Source organism: Habropoda laboriosa, unplaced genomic scaffold (assembly GCF_001263275.1).
Source record: "Habropoda laboriosa isolate 0110345459 unplaced genomic scaffold, ASM126327v1 scaffold126, whole genome shotgun sequence".
Classification (NCBI taxonomy): domain Eukaryota; kingdom Metazoa; phylum Arthropoda; class Insecta; order Hymenoptera; family Apidae; genus Habropoda; species Habropoda laboriosa.
Genome location: NW_017100288.1, coordinates 1,239,629 through 1,260,679, shown reverse-complemented (window position 1 = coordinate 1,260,679; position 21,051 = coordinate 1,239,629). Strand labels below are relative to the sequence as shown.

At 31.1% G+C, this 21,051-nt stretch overlaps 2 protein-coding genes across 2 annotated transcripts in view; one reads left to right on the top strand and one right to left on the bottom strand.

Moving 5' to 3' along the window:
- Positions 1-403, top strand: part of LOC108573767 (small ubiquitin-related modifier-like) — a 5,950-nt gene extending 5,547 nt beyond the window's left edge. Inside the window, exons 4-5 of the mRNA XM_017936246.1 lie at positions 51-122; positions 341-403. Of these exons, the coding sequence (XP_017791735.1) occupies positions 51-122; positions 341-403 (135 nt within the window). The remainder of the gene's footprint in view (positions 1-50; positions 123-340) is intronic.
- A 2,625-nt stretch (positions 404-3,028) lies between these two features.
- LOC108573772 (E3 ubiquitin-protein ligase UBR3) lies at positions 3,029-20,912 on the bottom strand. The gene is made up of 28 exons (XM_017936250.1): positions 20,180-20,912; positions 19,138-19,351; positions 18,922-19,050; positions 18,582-18,847; positions 18,264-18,508; positions 18,071-18,188; positions 17,817-17,996; positions 17,349-17,575; positions 17,069-17,224; positions 8,995-9,176; positions 8,782-8,915; positions 8,572-8,714; positions 8,331-8,497; positions 7,937-8,180; positions 7,683-7,842; positions 7,110-7,226; positions 6,716-6,894; positions 6,187-6,610; positions 5,931-6,076; positions 5,704-5,850; positions 5,329-5,628; positions 5,016-5,244; positions 4,736-4,933; positions 4,370-4,656; positions 3,944-4,282; positions 3,732-3,854; positions 3,560-3,699; positions 3,029-3,378 (listed from the first exon to the last, which is right to left on the bottom strand). Exons 1-28 carry the CDS (start codon positions 20,436-20,438, stop codon positions 3,261-3,263), a joined length of 5,571 nt encoding a protein of 1,856 aa, XP_017791739.1. The 5' UTR covers positions 20,439-20,912; the 3' UTR covers positions 3,029-3,260.
- Positions 20,913-21,051: the final 139 nt, after the last annotated feature.

Sequence of the window (21,051 nt, the reverse complement as noted above, 5' to 3'; positions counted from 1 at the left end):
CTTGTTATTTCTTAAAGAAAGGAGTTTAATAATATCTCAATTTTATTTAGGGTGTTCCTATGACGTCACTGAGGTTTCTTTTTGATGGTAAAAGAATTAATGATGATGAAACACCAAAGCAGGTAAATTTAAATTTAAACTTAAAAATCTAAGTTAAACATTATAGAGTTGAAGAATTCATTGTAGTTTTATAATATAGATAATTTGTAAAATTAAAAGCTACCATTGACAAATATTTTTTATGGATTAATTCCAACATTTGCTTATGGTTATCATGGTAAGGTGTTATGAAATTATAATGTATGATGACAGGTAGCATAATATCAAAATTATTTTTCAGCTGGAAATGGAAAATGATGATGTTATTGAAGTATACCAAGAACAAACAGGTGGTCACTACTGAAGAAATTAAATCTCTTATTCAGTTTTAATATCTTTTAAAGTGAAAGTGACTATCGTAAAGAAATGGACAAGTTTATCAGTATATATATATGTATGTTAAAAAACATTATGTAATTTGGTTTTTTATGTAACATTTTGATGTGCTGTTCTACATTCCTGTAACGTGGCAAGTTTAAGGACCATCAACAGTCAGTTTCATACAATGTATACATTCATCCATCAAAAGCAAAACAAAAAAAAAACAAAATAGAAAAAAAAATTATGCCTTAATGCAGTGAGTTTTGTCCATTAGTAATATCTGGCAATGTATTTGCATTTTACAAATTTCAGAATCTTTAGTTTTAGATCGCGAAATTTTTCAAAAAGTTAATGTTTTGTTATTAAATCACGAAAATTATTATATGATGTGAACATGATTTGAACAAAATTGTTGCGTTTAAAATACGTCTATAATAAAAAAAATAATTGTAATATTTTTCCTTTGCCTTTTTAATGTAATTGTAATAGAAACAAAAGTGTATTCAACTTCGAAACTATACATCGCTAATTCGAAAGTTTTTTCTTTTTTGACGATTATGACATAATTAATTCGATGTAAGTAATGTGGATGCTTTTGCAGAACTTTTTATAATAGATTTCAATTTTCACTATAAGTAAAGTAATATGTACCACAATAATGAAGATGTACATTATTACATAAGATAAAATTAGCACCTATGCAGTGTTTCACTTTACATAAATGTCAGTAACATTATCATGTTTTGAATGACACTATTTGAATTGCAATGATATTAAAACTTGGACCAAAGACTTACAGATTTGCTAATCTTTTTATACCTGTAGCTTCGAGTTGCAGCCTTATAATTCTATATAGGCATCCTCATTACAATATAATTATTCAATGATTTAACGGGACAAAATTTTTACAAATTGTAATAAAATTTATTCTTGTACAGATAAGTAACATAGTTTTTGTTTTCATTACTGACTTGTAAAAATTGATTAGCAGTTAGTTAGTTTAAATAAGTAAATGTAATAATTATATTACTTTTAATAGTATCTTCTATTATGAAATGTAACACTTGTTGAGTGGTAGAAATAATTAAACAGTAATAAAATATAAGTTCTCATTTTCGTAATAAAAGCAGAAAATGATTTTGATAATAATATTGTAATAATCGTTAGATTTGCGGCCAAATTGCATCTACGTTTATCAAGCTTCATCAATTGCACAATCATGTTTGCATCTGCCAATAGCATAAATTACTTGTAATAATAGTTTAGAAAATAAATAATTCTTCATCTTTCTCTACTTCGTTTGTATACGGCTAAAAAAATAGTTTTAAAGAAAGAAATATATGTAGATTCTAAGGCAACCTTTTCATTTAATAGAATTGCTTTTATTTATACATTGAACAGAGTTGATAATTGCTATTATTACTAACTTTTTAGCACTTCTTAATGTATTATTCGCAAATTTTTAACATTACAAGCGGACATTCGTAAAAATAATTAACTATGTACAGATCATCTTGAGTTAACTAGTAATCCTAATATGTGGCGTCCTACCATTATTACACATTTATAGTGACCTATAACCTGGAAGAAGCAATTTTTTGCTTCTGTAATCATAGTATCACAAAAATTGAAATTTCCAAAGGAAAATTTTTGTTGTATAAATAATATTTTATTGAAAATCAAAATATGCAACAATAAAGTTTTTAGTAAAATGTCTGCATACAAATTGCTTCTTCAAAAACAATAACAACTTAATTGCCACAGTTCAATCGCTTAATTAGCATTTATGCACCGGTGCGAAAAAATCAGCGAGTAGATAAATAGTTCATTCAATAAAATGAGTTTATAGGTTCATATACACAGCCCATAATATGCATACAGAAAAATAATGCATCAAATATTGTCTGAATCATGATCCTCGATCGGTGAATAATTTCTTACAATTTGTAATGAACTATTAGAAAAAATTCACGTCATAAAATTAGAACAAATACTATTTTTACAAGAGAAAATTTTACAATAACAATTATGTGGTGTTAACAACAATCTCACTTATTATTGCTTCTTAACATTTTTGCCGATTTAACATGAAAATTTTCCCTTCACCTTGTAATTAAAGATCTATGCACAATTAATCTTTCTGCTCTGCTTATATAAATTCAGAATCAGTTAGAGTAAAACGTGTTAGGAGTTGCAACAAATCATACAGAGATTTAGAATCAAGTTCATTATTAAACTTATTCAGAAACAGAGTTCTTACAATAAAGACATCAGTCTTCGATTTTGTCATGTTTACAGATTTAATATTATGCTCTGTATTTTTCGATTTACAATAGCGAATTATAAAATATTTTATTTCTGAACAAACCGAATACAGAAGAAAGTTTTGAAACAAGGTTTTTAATAATCAACAAAATTATTGTAATAATAAATTATAGGATTCTCTTTCTATATTTTCTCTATATTAAAAAGAAGCATACAAATGCTACACACTAAATAAGTACTTTTTTTTTATTAGGACATAATTTATATGTATATACTTAAATAGAATGTACAATGTTTCATTCAAAACATACATTTCTTCGAATATAATCTTTCAGGTGTTGTGACTATAAACAATATTAGTTCAGCTCTCACCTCATTTTTTTCTTGTAATACTTTCATTCAATATTATGTCTACTTACTCATTGCATCATAATAAATATAATTATCCATAAAGTATTAGAGCGATCTGTTAATTCTTAAAGCGCTGTTATTTCTTGGCGAGGCATTGTATGGGAATAAACCTGTTGAAAGTCTTCGACTTGTTTCAAAGTACCAGTTTTGAACACTGTAAAATGTTACAGTGCGTCACGATGCCATACCCATGTTTTTTTCGTATGATCAAACCTATGTGCTAGCCATTGTTGTTCTAATAATTGATATCTCTCTTGACTTAAGTATAGAGGTTTCCCGCGTCTATAATACAATATTAATAAAGTATTAAAATTTCTATAATGATAAAATATGTTCAAAAACATAAATTTAAATTTATGATAAAATAACATGTTCAAAAACATGAATTTAAATTTATCTAAAAACGAGTTGCAATTTCTCATTAACACATAGTAATAATAATATTAAAAAATGGAATACTTACTTCAGATCTCTATCTTCTTCCTCAAAATCGTCGAGGTATAAAGAACCCCATAAACAAACTCGTTGACCTCGAATTACAACAATATAAGTGGATGTTACCGATAGATATATACCAGTTCCGCCGCCGCAATCGATCGAGTGCTACATATTATGTATAAAATTCTTACTTGAACAACTTCGCATACATTCAATTGCTTGTGGTTTTGTTTTATACAAATAATGGCGCCACATAACAAACAGATGCTAATCTTCTGTGGAATCGAATGACCTTGACGACACTGTCGTCCATGATAATACTGAAAAGTAAAAGAAAAAGAAACGAACATTTAATAAAATCAGGATTATTTAAATAAATGTATTATATGTATATTATATGTATTCATACCGTAAAAATTTTGTCATATTCCCTTGGAAGACTAAGTAACTTCGGTACCTGCCACGATATGTGCTGCTCCATGATTAAATTCCTGCTTCGACTTACAAACGGGAGAAATTGATGACACCACATACTAGGCACTGATACACTGGCCTGGTTATCTTGCCAATTCAAAGCTACCGCTGAATTGAAATGAATGAGTTTCGTATCTTTCAAGACTAATTTCAAATAAAAGACTAATTCCGCGAATTCAGACTGTGGTTTCTTAATAACGGGTAATGGTTTGTCGTACAAGTGATAACGCAGTAATGCAGCCACTCGTAAAAATGGTAAGCACATAGATTGTATCTGAAATAGTATAATTGAAAATATGGGAATAATGTCATAAAACCATGGAAAGGATTGCGAATAACATTATTAACTCTTTATTCTTACCTGATCGTCGATACTGTCCATCTCAAGTATTGAATATGATGAAGTGGATGGATTGTATAAAACATCATCTGAACGGTAAAGTGCACTATCCTTAAAATATTCGATGATCCTGTAGAGTATAGTTTCTGAAGACATGAAATTGGGTTCGAAAACGTGAATTGGATGAAAACGACATTCTCTCCTTAGAAGTGCATTTCTTTCTGCTTGTGTGAGACCGCAGCTTATTTGTACTATTACTTGATAGTACAATAAGTTAAAAAGTACTTTTACCACGGTAGAGAAATACGCTGAAAACAATTCATTATTTGACATGTTACAATTTGTTAAATCGTTAAAACATTTTTACAAACAGATCTATATACTTACTCTGATCCAAATCTACATAAAGCGCTAATATATAGTTTATAAGAAGTGTGGTTGGATCTCTGAGAAGTAAAGGAACGGCTTTTTCCCGTACTATTAAACGTGGGTCAGCAGGTAGCCCGCACAGTTGTTGCCAAGTCTGCTGAATCAGAAAATTACCCTCTACTTTTTTATTCCTTGCCAGAACCTCAAGAAGTGCAGCTTAAAACAAAACATTTTTAGTGCAAGATCTACTATCATGGTTATCATTAACTATCATCAATAATGGAATAAATGAATTTACCAATGCAATCACGTTTTGGCCTTAAAGGTATTGTAGTGGGTGGAGGAATACACAATGACCCACCGCGTTGAACAAGTTCAATTTCGATATTAGTTCGAGCTATAGAAGTTGTAGAAAGAAACAAACATTCGTAATAATGTTCTCGTGAACATTTATAACGTGCACGCCGTGTCATATCTTCCAAAGCTCGAGCGGATATATCAGACCAAATTGTTTTTTTTCTCTGTAACTAGTAAGTATTGCCAATTACTAAAAGTATTTAAATTTGTAATTAAACAAAGATTAAAATGTTTACCCATCTTCCATATGATACAGTTTGCAAAAGATTATATATCTCTGAAAGTATTGCAACAGGGGAGGTAAGTTGAGAGCCATTTCGCATGACTGCTTCAGGTTTTTTCACTTGTGGATAAAGTGGAAGAAAACAATTAGCTAACTGCCGACAAAGCGGACACAGATATTCGTTTTGATCTGCAGCAAGAGAAAACTGTCTTTGTTCAATATGAAGGGACTCGAGATATGGCACGAAACAGTGTATATGTAAGTGGTGTCCACACGTTTGAACGTTCACTCCACCTTCCCAGCCTACATTAACGGATAATAGCAACGAAGTCTGGGAAACATAAATAAAAATGTATATAAAATGTTTTACTACGATCAATAAATATGTTAAAATTAAAATATTTACAGTATCAAAATGGTGGCTCATTTCATCCATTCTGCGTTCAAAGTAGGCACCACGTGTATTACCCTTTGGTATAGGTGGATCATCATCAGAAGTAGGTAAAACCAATCTACCTGGTTTTTGTCGTTCATGGCCAATAACACTTGTTCCCTAAAGAAGAGTTTGTACAAAAATATTACACGAATATTGTAAAGAGAATGAAAATTCTATTACTCAAAGTATTTAATTACTTGAACTAATGCAACAAGACCCATATTATTTCTTTCAGTGCTGGGACTACTTTGACCGCAAATAACGCAATCATATTCTTTTTTGCTGGTTACTTTTGTCTTACTACCCTTTTGATCCCAATCCATGCCAAATATCCCTGCTTCATGTGAATAAAAATTAATAATTCTTAATTTTCCTTTTCTTATTACAAACATCATATCTAATTCTACTCAGAAAATTTTACTTCATGATACTTAATTTTTATATCTATTTTACCTGTTTCCATTGTACTCTCCATGAACTGTTTTTGCTTATTGGCAAATTCAGCCATTAATTTTTGCTGCCTTTCTTTTGCCCGTCTTCTCCTTTCCTCTCTTTCCCGGTGTTCCTTTTCTCGTTGCTTATCTTCACTCTCTTGCATACTTGACCATAATCTGTTCCTAGCTTCATTTATAGCTTCTTTGCACATAGGATCTAAATTTGCTATTTTATTAAGTAGTTGTCCAATAAAGAATGGGCCATCGCCAATTCTTGATTCTGCTGGTTCTACAGTTGAACTACTACTAGCTTCGTTATCCGACATTGCACTTTGTTCAGGATTATAACTATCTGGGACACCTGATAATTGTGAGTGCAATCTCAATAGTAACGTAATTATACTTTCGTTTACTTGTACTGTTTGTGATTGTAATGATCCACCCTATGCAAAGAAAAATTCATAAAATAATAAATAATAAACTACTAGATATTATAATTAGTATACTCGATTATACACAATATAATGTAAATTAATATAACTTATTACCTGAACATCTCTTCTTTTCAAATGTTTGTGAGAATTTGAAGTAGATGGAACAATTTCTGTTGTTGTTACTCTAGAATTACCTAGCCTCGAGTACACCGTTGGAGCAGCAACTATTTCGTTGCCAGCCATAACAGCGGGCCGTTGAGAGGCAGGTGGTAATGCGGGTTGACCACCAATATCTATACATAATTAATAAATGTTAGCTTTTTTATAAACGTGCAGTTTTAAGGCAGAATTGCACTGGTGCCCGTTTATCGATATTTCCTCAAAGTATTATTAACATTAACTTTTAATTATGGAAGGGAATACAGCAAAACATTGTAACAGTACAAAACGCACGACATCAATAAGAAGGACATAACTATGGTTAAGGTGATCAGACTGAGTAACATACTGTTTGGTAAAGGAGGTGATTCAAGGGTCATGGATTCTTCGGTGGATGGTGGCAAAGCTCTTCGTAAAGGTATTAAATCATCTTCACTATTAGCTTCTCTTATACTAACAAGTCCATCTTCAGATAAAAAAATTATATGAGATCGATTTATAAAATAGCAAAGAAAAAAAAGCAAAAGATCATTATGATATCATGTTATATGATACTTTAGTCAACACCGAAACATCCATCTTACAATTAAGAATATTTTAGTTACATTTTGGTTTATATACAAAATATACTGCACATTGTAATTGATGGTGAAACAGTCTAAAATACAATGGGATTTACATATACATAAGCATAAGAGGATTATTTTGAATATACACATATACAAAACTTGTAAAAATACAAGTGTAATTACACTTGATAATGCAAATATTTTTGTTTACATAAGTTTTTTGAATACTTAATATCTTTTCACTTAAAGTAATTGAAATTATTTTTTATTAAATGTTTACTACAAAATACTTTTTGTAATAATTATCTAAATAATGTGTATAAATAATACAGTTTATTCATAATTTTACTCACTGTCTGAGCTACTAGATTCTGACTCTTGGACTAAAATGACTTCTGGTATCACTGTCCTCAAATTTTCAGACAAATTATCACCTTTATACCAACCAGCAAGATCCATGTCTTTTATTATACGAGATGGTTCTTCACTAGTATAGTGACATAAAGGATTTATCTGATAAAAGGAAAAGAAATAAAATTAAAATCAAAAGATTCAATAAGAGTATAACAATTGTAATTTTATAATTTTGTTACCATTAATTACTTACAGATTTATCAGGTATTTCTGCAGTAATTACTGCCATTTCTAATAGGTAAATAGTCAGTGCCATTACACGCTCTGATATCTTATGTCGATACACAGCCTTATACAGAATTATTAAAATTATGGCATGAAAAACTCTAGATCGTAATACGAGTCGTGGATCATCATATGCAGGTGAAACAGGAGCAGGATGTCTAAATGGTGGCCATGGAATTACACTATTTTTCAATTTACCTGACTGCTTCACACTGAAATATTTATAAAATATTTAATGCAAGAATAACAATAATTATAAGAATTGACATGAACAAGATGACTTTCCATATACTAAAATAAATTTAGCAAAAGCAATATTTCTGTATTTATTAAAATTGGGCCTTTGAATAAAGTTTACTTACTACTCAGTAAAACGATCCATTGACATTTGAAAATCTCCCTTTTGTGCTGCTCTTAGTAAAACATGCAAAGGATCAAATAATTCTTCCCAAACACATGATTTTGGACCATACATTCCTTGTTGCATATTTCCACTAGCTTCAAGATTAGGAGCTCTATATACTGCTACCTGTGAATCATGTTTTGCAATTCTATAATAATGAAAGTTAATTTTTATATCTTTTGAAAAAAGACAAAACATACATCAGCTAATATAGATTCAAAATCTCTACTTTGAGTACTGCTACAACGTTCTGGCATTAATTCCATTAATTGACTATGAGTTTTGTCTCCCATAGACAATAAAGTAACTATTTCCAAGCGGGAATTTTCATCATCAGACAAACCTAAAACAAGAACATATTTATTGTAGATATGTGTTTATACTGTTTCAATAAAAATAATAAAGCTTACCTAAATTTGTTCGAACATTAACTAATGTAGCTAAAAATGTTAAACAGCTTTCTAACATAGGTGTCTCAGGTTCTTCATCCATATACTCACTTTGAGATGTTAGATATAAACTCATTTCTTGTTTTATGTGGAACCTAGTTAAACAAAATTATTGTCACAATTCTAATTTAAAAAATAAAATTGATATGTACTTCTTAAAGTGTTAACAATTACTTTTTAATGACTGTTTTTAAAAAAACATCTGGTTGAAGTTTTGTTGCACAAACTTGTAATAGATAAAGATCTGCATCTACCATTGAATTACAAAAATTGCATTGTATGTATGTCATAATTTGACCCTTTATTTGAAGACCATTTCGCACCCACAATCCATTTAGAATCTCATAAAAGGCAACCTAAAAAAAAGTTATTATTATAATTTAATTTTAATAATTCTTAATGTTAAAAGCTATAAGAGATGAATTAACAAAAGACCTATTTCCTAAAGTGTATTGTTTAATTTCATATCTATGAAAGGCTTTCATTGAAAGCATTGTCTTATAATGTATGCATAATGCATACAAATTCTAACGGTACTCAAACAGATTCTGCCGCGATTTTTGATCTTCTTATAAATATCTATTAAAACTGCTTTGAAACTATTTGAACTATTTCGTTCATTTCTAAATACTATAAATGAATATAAATATATAAAACAATTTTTATTATTTTGAATTATAAAACATTCAAATACATTGCTAGTATAAGAGAATCCGTTTTTAAAGTCTATGATATTACGTGCTGAATCGGATATTACGATACGTACTCCTTTATTGTGTAATAAATAATTTGTAGTTTCTCTTGGATTAAAAAGCAATAAGTAATACGTTTTTTAACCCGTTAATTCCTAGTCGGGGTGCTTCTGACATTAGAGTGGGTAAAAATAAGTCCTAAAATGAATTTAAATCTTTACATATTAACAATTATTTACAATATTTATTACGTCGATTAAAAAAGAAATACAATATACGAAACATTTGAATTCTAAATGTAAAAGTATCCAATCGCTTTATTCGACCAATCCCGTGACTGGAAAACATTCCAACGTCCTGTTACCAGTTCCTACAACCCCACCATTTCGGACAAGAGGTTACAGATCGTAGATATATTTAGTTTTAAAAGAGCTGACGAACATTGTTCTTCGTGTGGTTAATCCTTCAAATATTTTCGGAAAATTTCATTTGATTTTTTCCATAATTGTTATTTATACCTTCAAAAACTGTGATACTGAACAAAGGAGTTCAATGATTGATCGACGAAAAGAAACAAAGGAGAATAAGACTAGATTAGTGTTATGAACTTCAATTAATTATTTTTAATTTAATTCTTTTCCACTGAAACATCAAATTAAATTGGAAAAGATGACTGTAATTAGTAGAAAAAGTATTTTTATTTGCCTGCTGTTTAGTTTACAACAATGTGCAAATGGTTTTAAGATTGGTTATGTTGATATAAAGGATTTAGTAAAATTTGGTTATGATATAGCGATAGAGGCTTCTGAAACGTGGAATTTAATAAATACGAATCCTGAAAGTGACAATAGTTTGCCAATCCTCAGTAGAATGGAAAAAGAAATAAAAAGTCGTATAGTCAGAGTATCAGACAAAATCGACTCTTTCCAAGAACAAATGGACGTACATTTGGATGCAATTGTAGCTAAACTTTTAAATGATATACCGTTACGTGAAAAATTGGACCGTAAGATACAAATGCTAGAACAATTTGTCGGACAGATAAATGATTTATACAACATGTTCGTATTGTATTCCAAGGCAATTAACAGATATGAGAAATACACATTAGAAGATTTTGCTAAAACATGTGTATCCTCGAGATCGGGTGCTCTTCCTGACATTTTGAAAAGTATTCATCGATTATTTGTTCCTTCCGCCGACGAAGTCCTCTCCAGAAGTATTCTTATATTATTGGCAAATCAAATGCATGTAAGTAATTATTGTATAATTTCAAATAGATTTTCTATCAAAAAATTTGCTCAAACGAAAGGACATTAATTTTACATTTTAAATAATTTATTATTTTTGAAATAAGAATGTTCGTCGATCTACTATTAACAAATTTAGTCTATCGTGTCTATTAACTATGAAGAGGTATACTAGGTGCGGAAGAATATTATAGCGATCATGTGACATCCAACAATCTGTATACCTATACCTATTTAAGTTATAAACTTGTTGGCTGTGATATTTATTAAAAAGTTATCTACTTATATTATATCAATTAAACAGAATATAGTTGATACTGTTATAATTAAATTCAAATTAATGTTTACAATAATATAAATAAGAAATATGGATAAAGTTAACGATACTGGAACATACATAGTGCAAGTTTACCTTGTACTCGTTTATTCAGACTATCTCTTTCGGAAATATCGTTAGAAAATACATTTCATGCAATAAATAAGAAAAGAGGTGAGAAAAAAGGAGACATGTTATTCAAATATCTGTCAACCAAACTTTTGTACAATACAGTTTTATATCTATTTCCTCGTGAAACATAATTATCAAAGAATTGCAACGAGGTGGCTACATAGATCGAAAAATTGTCACCGTGTGAACAAAATTCTATGAAACCATTGTTGAAAATACATTCAATTAAATGCAATGATTACTTTTTCTTATATTTCTGGTAAACTAAGTTTTCGGCACCTAACAATAAAGGAAAGAACGGAATGCAATGTTTATCTCGATGCAACAATGCGCTTCTTTGTATAAATGGTTTAACAATGAAGAGAGTAAGAGAATGAAGAGGAGCATGCGCAGAAATACGTAGACCATTAAACCTCGAACCATCTCAACTCGAGAGGGGAGGAACAGAGTTAAATATTGGCTGAATAATGCGAAACTCTCAGTAGAATTTAAACCGGCGAGGAGGACGAAAAAGCGCTCAGCCTGGTGGTGCTTACTTTCGTTGTGTCAAAAATACGATAGAAATTGTTCTCTAATTATTGGAAACTATTGCCGAGCGAATGTTGGTACAATGGTGTGTACAGTGACACAAGTTCAGATAGTTTGAAACTCACAATCGGAGAAGTTCAAATTACAAAACGTCACATAAAGAAATGTGACAGTCTCCCGGGTTTCAATTTTCTTAGGTTATGCTTGAAACGCTTGAATTAATCATGCTAACCTTTCACGACCTATATAACTTTGAAACGTTACTTTCCATTCGTTAAGTTAACAGCACTGTGAAAATACACGAATACCGAATTAAAATTTTTTTGGGGGCTTTGATAAAATGTGTGACGTTGAAGTATACTGTGTATAGGACAAAAAGTAACATTGATAAACCTTACTTCATAATATTGTCGGAATAACAGTACTGCCTTCAAGTTTCTCATATCGTTTCATCAGTATCGTCCTGAACGCTGACGCCGCACATGGGTTTCCCGCTGTATTTAAGCACGAAAAATTGAAACCCTTAAAAGGTTTTAGTGTATTTTAAAATTGTTTCTCGATTAAAAGTAAAGATATTAAAAATAATTTAAACTTCCGATTTTAAAGCTATCTGTTTGTTTCGTAGTAACAGCAAATACTAAATGTAATTTGTAATTCATTGTGATAATTGCCAATACAATATTTGACAATGGCAAAGAATGTTTTGTGTAATATAATCTTCGACAAAACAAAGTCCGTTCATATGTACTCAAATGGAAATCGCAATGCAAGGTCGATGAAAAGTGATTTTTTAATATGGTCATATCGAATCGTTGAATCAACAAGCGTTAAAAAGTAGTTAGTTTCTCAATAAAAAAAAAAAGAGAGGTTATAATGCACCTACTGGCGTGTGACGTACGTGTAATAAGATTTGTGATAGATACGACGAAACCTTAGGTGGGGTTGTTCCTAATATGATCGAACCGATTTCCTTTCTTTTTTCCAATGACTCTATTTTCTCTCTATTTTCAACAGACATATGCTACTTTATAATACGCGTCATAATAGATATGAATTTAAATTGAATCAAATAGAATTTTCAACCAGACATTGTTTCTATAATAAAAAAAAGCTACTTTTTAGAGATTTGCATAAAAATAAAATGTAACGATGTGAGAAACTTGTGTCAAGGTAGAAAGTGAAGCGCCTAAAATATCGGTTGTTGTTGAAACCACTTAAATTGCCGGAAGCACTAATAATTACATACGGATGTGAGTCACGTTTAAGTGAATTAAACGTGATCCGTTGGAAAAAGTGTTATCAATCCATAATATATCGTCGAGATGTCAAATGTAATAGTCGTGACAGGTTATACGTTGACAATCTTTTCCGAGAAAGAAGTACATGGTATCGTTGTAATTTGATTACTGACGTATCTAGTTTTTAATGCAGTCAGCATATTCGACCCTTACTATCATGCATACTTGTGATTAGCGAAACGTTTGTGTGTGTATCTCGCTTACTACAAGCACTATGAAACAAATATTTGACATTTTGCTCTCAAAGATTTGAAGGACGCTAGACAATGCAACGTAAAGTTTGGCATTCGCTTTGAACAATACGGCGAATCATTATTTCTTTTACGAGTAACAGTTGACGCGCTCTTATGTTGTGAGAATATTAAGAATATCAACAGGATTTTAAAATAATGTTAAAAAGTTACATTTAGGATTTTAACAAATATAATTTTATTAAAATATAAATTGAAACCATAACGGGAAAGTGAAAAACCATACATACACCATTTCGCACACATTTCAATTTTACACGCCTGTGTATAGGTACTGTATGCCGTAACGGGTCAAATATAGAAGCTCCGCACAACTACAAACAGTCAAAGGCGAAACCAAATACGTATCAAGTAACAAAGAAAAAGAAGAACAAACATAATGAAGAGTCCAAACATCTTGATATGCCTCTTGTTTCTATCTACAATATGTGGAACAAGAGGAATACGTTACGACGTTACGGTTATCGATGGAATGCGTAACAAACTGTTGCAACTTGAGGAAAGCTTGGAAAACGATCTATTTAATAAAAACATGTTCCAAGGACGTGAACAGGAGAAATATCTGTGGCTCATAAATAACTTTAAGAAGTTTGGTGATGAACTAGAAAAACGCATCCCGACTAGTGGTTACGAATATTTAAATTCGTTAAACAATGTTCCTCTGTGGGTTCTAACAGAGCATGAACTGAGAGAAATCGAGAGTCTGTACAAACTTTTTCGTCTATTGCAACGCGACATTATCGACAGAGGAGACGACCTCGATCTGCCAAAACTAACCGATTTTTTGAGTACCATGCTTCAGCATCCGAATGCGTCAATTGTTCATGCGCTTGATCGAATTGGCAAAGCAATAGTGCAAGAACGATTGTTCGTTTCGGCTTATCAGGTACAACAATAATGCATTAAAAGGAAATTCACGAAGGTGATCAAAGTAGCGATCGAAGTAGTTCTTTGATAATTAGATATTACAAAATTGAAATTTTAATACGAGAGGGTTAGAGTTAATCTTATGATGGAAACTATTCGGTTAACGTTTCCCTCTTTACTAATTAAATTTACATTTTTGCAGGAAGCGTCCTCACAAATATGCAACGAGAATCAGTCGCTTCAGCAGTTACTATACAATCTGTACAGTACGGTGACCTTAGCAGAAATCAAGGGTTATAGTGTGATCCAATTTTCCTATAAGCTGTTGCGACTTTATACTCCAGGTATATTATACTGTCTATAGTCTGCAAACTATGCAGCTTGGTATAAAATTCTTACTGACTCTGCAGTTCAATGAAAATGTTTAATAGTATTTTAATATCATATCAAAGAACGTTCTTGTTGCTCAAAGTTGTACAGCCGATTATTGGCCACGATTTACTAGCTAAGAATAACCTTTGGAAAATTTACTTTCTGACTGTAATAAACTCGATGCAGGTGCTAACTTCACCGAAGAAATGAAAATAGTAAAGCAACAGTACGTGACGAGAACCTTAGAAACAATACGAGCTGTAAAAACAGCCATGGCTTTTACTCCAAGGCAAGTTTGGAAATGTGATCCGAAAGAACATAAATTAGGTATGTTTTGTCGCTGTTGTGCATCCTCATGTAATGAAGAATAAAATTGAAACAATTGTTACAGATGAAACATACACTAAGTTGACAGAGTTATTCCAAGGATACATTGTGAACGAGGTGGATTTGAACGGAAAATCAACCTGCAGAGAAAACTGCGGTTATTACGAGTATACGAAAGTGCATGGATGTTACCAAAATCAGTTTTGCGACCAACAGCGTAGATGTAAGGGTCGGGTACTAAAATGTGAATACATCGATTCCGATATGTGGATTTGCCCTGCGGTAAATTTAATTTTCTCCCTACATATAAATGGCATCTTTTGCAAGAAAAGCATCACCATATGTTCATAAATTATTTTAGTCACAAAACAGTGACCGAAGATACGAATACATACAATATAAAAATGGTAACACGTTTGGACAAAAAAATACTTGCAAAAACCCGACAATTAAGGTCAACAGCTGGTGGCGTTGGTTGTTTTGGCATTGCAGCTATTGTTTTTGCTACTGTGATGATAGTCACGCGAACTCTGATCGATACTTTAGCTTGCGAAAAGTTATGTCTGACGTGGCGAACAACAAGTATGTAGCCTGCTGTGCTGAAGACAATTATAGGAAGAATTTTATGCGAGATTGTTAAGTATATAAATAACAATAATGATATTCGTTGCAGAGTGGTGACAGGCATCCGGTTTAAGAAAGTGAATCAAATAATACATATGCAAATACAGCAAGGTGAATTAATGTCCCGTGGAAACATCAATGAAAGTACTATAGAATGGAAACCGGTGGACGCGTTTAATATATTAGATAGTAACGTTACAAACTCCGTTGATTATCACACTTTATCGTGGGAAAAAAGAGGCTTGGATCTAGATGATTATGTTCTTGATGGAAAATTTCTTCTAACAGGTAATACTAAATAAAAATTATAACGTTATCCTTTTACGAATATTATGCTTACAACATCTACTTTTAGGTGTTAAATTTCGAACACTTGGTTCACGTTTAAATTTAGAAGTAAGAATGACACCATTTAATTTCACGACTGGAAAATTGTTAGAACCAACAGAGAAAAGCTTCTGGATTAGTCATGATAAAACCGACAGGTAAAATTTTTGTTGTGTATCATAAATATTTTCTACTAAATGTGATTTAGTTTATCTTACGTTACTTTTGTTACCAGGTATGAATTGGCATTTCCAAACGCTGATATACCAACTCGATCACCTCTTTTAACACTACCGGACTCGAAAGAGGATAACTACATAAATTTTACACCAAGCAGTCGTAAAGCTGATGCTGCACAAAACACAATACCATTTGTGGACATTCAACCAGTAGAATTAAAGCCACCAGTTGCAATAGCAGGTGTTGGCGTTTTTCATAAAGGTCGAACCGGGTCAGGTGGATATGTAGCGTTGAGATTAATTACATATGATTATAGTCCACATTTACAAGTTAACGTAACTCCTACTATAGAAACAGTTGTTGGTGCTCTAAGTGCTCCAGATGCAGTATGAATGTATTTGTACGCGCATATTATTATTGATACTCTAGTTCGTAAATATTCTTCTGTGTTTTAATTCTATTTTCATATGTCTTTTGTTAAATTATGTTTAAATCAAATACATATAAAAAGTATTTCTGCATATTATTTACAAAATTTGAGTTATCTACAACTAACTATGATAATAACATTTGTTTTTAACAATTCTTGATTAAATAATTATTTTTTGTGCCATTTTAGCATCCATGTATATGTATGTTAAAGCAGAGTTTCACTGCATTTATAATTTTTTTTTGTATTTTATTAGTTTATAAAAAGTTATTTTAAAATTTTTCAGATGCTCTTTTAATAAAAAAAACTTATATATTTCCTAAAAATAACTACTATTAAAGTAACGTAAAATAATTCATTACTCAAGTATTTTCTTTATATTGTTACTTAGATAGTTCAAAACCCTGTGATGTATTATTCAGATATAAAATAGAAGTACAAAATAAACGTGTATGAATAAAATAAATATATACGCCCAACATAACAGAAGTTTCACTAAAAATATGCTATTACTTCCTAAACAATAACACCCTTTGGTCATATAATTCTATAAATGTTTTCGACTACAATTTTTCTTGAGATAAGAAACTACCTGTTCATCTCGTAACCATATGAAAAACATTTTAAAAATATTAAAAATCAAAAAATACTCACCTGAACTCGTAGAGGATGCATCATTAGAAGATGTAACATATCAGTAGGTGGCAATAACTCATTAAGTGTAGCTCCTTGTCGACGAACGGCTTGACACATAAATACAGCGAAGTATCGATGAAGTGGGAAATGAAACGATACTTGTAAGCTGTCACTCTGTATTAAAATAAAAAGATACCAAAGTTATAATAAGCTTGATAAATTTGAATTTTAACTAAATTACTTATTAATAAAAATGATGAACAAAATATTATTACAGAATAAACATTTGAATGCTTACCACATCTGGATGAGTAAGATGCGTAGCGTCTAGCCAATCTTGTAACGCTGTGAGACAAAATGATAGCACTCTACGAGTAAAAGCTACACTTTCTGGACCACGTAAATGAGAAACCAAAGCCCACATTGGATATGCGCTAGCTTCTAACTCAGCGCTGAACGCTGCATAATACGTATTAGACTCGTATTCAACATGTTCATTTAATTCTCGTTGATTTACATTCATTCCTGCAATTAATGTAACAAAGAGCTGTAGAAATTGTTTGTTTTGCAATAAATAATTTTGCAAGCGAGAATCTCCGAGTCTAAATCGCTGATTTTTATAAAACTTATGCATGAAGTAATTCTCGAAAAAATATTTGGCATGTATTTTTATTACGCAAATATCATTGCTGATAAAAATAGATCTTAAAATCGACGTTTTGTACATAGAGATCCTCCATTCTTAGTTACATTGTACGAGTGATACCTTGAAACATAGACAGAAAATCGAACCACATTTCTAAGAGTGTATCATCACTCATAAATCTAACAGCTATAGGCTTATGTGAAAGAACGTTATTTAAATCCGAAACTAGAGGCCAATAACAATGTTCTTTCATCACATGTCGCTCACAGTCTACTACATAGTGAAAATTTTTATCTGGATCTAAAAAGAAGTACAATCGTATTTAATTTTTAAAAACACATTTCAATCATTTAATAGAAGATACGTCTACATACCGTGTAAAGTATTATGAATCAATGTCTTACTCATCATGTACTTCAAAGTTATTACCATAACATGCAACAACTTTAATTGATCAACCATTTTCAATGCTAAACTTTCATTACTGAATAACTGAAATATAAGATAGGAGAATGTAAAAATAACTTTCTTATTATAAAAAAAATATTGTTTCCCTGCAACACTTACCTGAACACTAACATGCACCACTTTATTACTTAAAGTTTCAGGATTTGTTGCACGTTCAAGCATCATTGAAATTCTACTGTAATGTAATACAAATGCACGAGTAAGTGCTTCTTTGTATTCTAGATCTGGTAACATATTTAATAGCAAACAGACTAATTTTTGTGGAAATTCATAAACAACTGTCCAGAACATTAATTCTTCTAAGAAAGTAGTGTGCTGTAAATGCTCTTGTAATGATGCACATTCTGAAATAACAACATAAAATATTTATTTAATTGTAACTATATTTATTTTATCACAACTTAAAATAAGCTTTACCTTTATATTCATCAGGTGGTTCTGGATTTGTTAGAGAGTTTACTGCATTCTGATATATTTTATTGCTATCCTGACGATAACTGTCGTATTCAGGTTGTCCAGTTGATATAGAAGGATCCATAAGTTCTCTATACTTTTGTGGATTTGTAAGAGCTGATGTCATAACATGTCTCATTAAAGCACCCATTTTATTAAAATCAATAAGCATTGTTAAAAATCCATCTGCACCTTGGATTGCAACTTCATAATCTGGTCCACCCACTTTACTGCAATGGACAAAATATTTTAATATGTTATGGTTTCTTTACAAGTTTGATAAACAAGAAAATAAACAACATACCAATTTTCACGCAAATGTTGAATAAGTCGTAGAATTATTCTAGGCATCATTGCTTCTGCCACACACATTAAATTTGAAGGAGCAGCTGACTTATCAACAGCAGCTTTTGGACTATGTCTATCACAAAATCTATAAAAACAGTCACATTAAATAGTAGTGCACTTAATTAAAATAATTTTAGATAATTTTGTTTTGACCAGTTGATAAAAGTCTTACCCTGACTCTTTTATAATGGATGCATCACCACAGTCACATGCACCTCCTGCTTGACTGAGAAACATATTAAAATCATGGCCATAGTGATTGCCCTTTTTGAAACAATCCGTGCATAAAGACATACATGGTGATATAGCACAAGTACGACAACGATATGCTACAAAATTAGGTGTCCAAACCAACCCACATGTTGTAGCATTATCATACATGCTTACTGAAATATTTTAAAAATATTTGGTATAAATAAGTGAAACATTAATGTAATACTATATATATGTACCATTCTACATAAATTCAAAGGATGCACAAAATCTAAATCTACATAATGACATAAATATTTAAATATAACTAAAATTTTTTAATTTTAATAATTTACTAGTGTTTTTAATATTATCATTATACTTTTAGGACTTATAATATCCCAACACAAAAGTATTTGTTGTATTCTATGAACTTTAATCTTTTATATACTAAGATATCTTACACATCTACATTTTCATAGCTATAGCAACACATGTAAACATATGTTTGTTAGATAATCTTACTCATGCCAAATACGCAAATTGCATTATTCTTATACCACTGATTACTTTAAATAACCACAACAAAGTATTTTATTTAAGAGCATCACACAATGATCAAAGATTATATAATGATGAACTTATTAATATTTTTAATTCTCACTTATTTTAATTATGCAGTTAAATTTTACACTGTTTCTTTAATAATTTAAACATTTAAATTAAATATTATTTTTAACATCATTTATCCCAACATGTTGTTATTTCATAAAATAATAAACTTTTAAAATATAGATTATGCATGTTTCAAACAATTGTATGTAATGCAATAATATTATGCAATATATAATACATAATATATACAAACAACAAGTACGTTGTCTCAAGTATATCAATATTTGTTACGCACATGATTAATGTAATAACATTAATAATGGTACATTCAACATGTTACAAGGATACATGAAACTAAAAAAGTTTTCTATTTATACAGTTGAAGAAAAAGAAAATGTGCATGCTACCTTGTTTGGCAAATTCTTCTGGGCTGCGTCCATTACCCATTAACCACTTACACCAGTCGATGTCTTCTCTGTCATCAATAGCTTTACTAGGATTTAACAATGTATCCATTAAATCACTAAGAACTTGTGGACACTTGTCACGTGGTAACACGCTACATTCTGCATGAACCTGACGAGCCACAAAATATTTGTCATCGCTTAATGCTTCCATTACTGCTTTTTCTAGTGCTTCAATGGGATCGCTAGGATTCAAGGACATCGCGAAGAATTGACCTCGCACAGCGAGGATACCACTGCTTTTGATACGTGTTGCGGTATCCTCCGAGGATGACGAGTATACGGAAAACAAATGAACAAGTCAGGTCGAGAATCAGGTGATCCGATGTTAAAATTTCAGGAAGCCGACAGGACACCCGATAGTTGCCTGACGACTTACACCTTTTTGCGTGTTTCTCGTGTGAAAACTTCCGGGAAACCTTTAAAGTAGTGGCGGCTCGCGGATTAGAAAATTCTCAACAACCTCCATATCAGTGAGCATCTCCCGTCAACATTGTCTTCCTCATCAATTTTGACAACATGACGAAAGCACCAAGGGACCGTTACCTTATACCACTCTCCTGAATCATGGATTACTATCGACTTTCAGATTCCGTATTTCGACAAGTACTTGGTACTTGCACAATAATCGTTTTTGATACAACTCATCCACATTTACCGAACAGCAAAAGCACTCGATCACCAATCGTTCGATCAATTGACCACAGCTTATATTCTTCTACGGTACGTCTTCCTCTCTCCGATCAAGAATTTGTCTATCTTATCGACAGAACAATGACAGAGTACCAGATCTTGTCTTTCAATGAATGTATTTT

Coding starts and splice junctions, on each gene's coding strand:
- LOC108573772 (XM_017936250.1), bottom strand. CDS start 20,438: ATGTCCTTGAATCCTAGCGATCCCATTGAAGCACTAGAAAAAGCAGTA. Junction 19,051..19,137: donor TCCATTATAAAAGAGTCAGG/GTAAGACTTTTA, acceptor CTGTTTTTATAG/ATTTTGTGATAGACATAGTC. Junction 3,700..3,731: donor AATTGAATGTATGCGAAGTT/GTTCAAGTAAGA, acceptor CATAATATGTAG/CACTCGATCGATTGCGGCGG.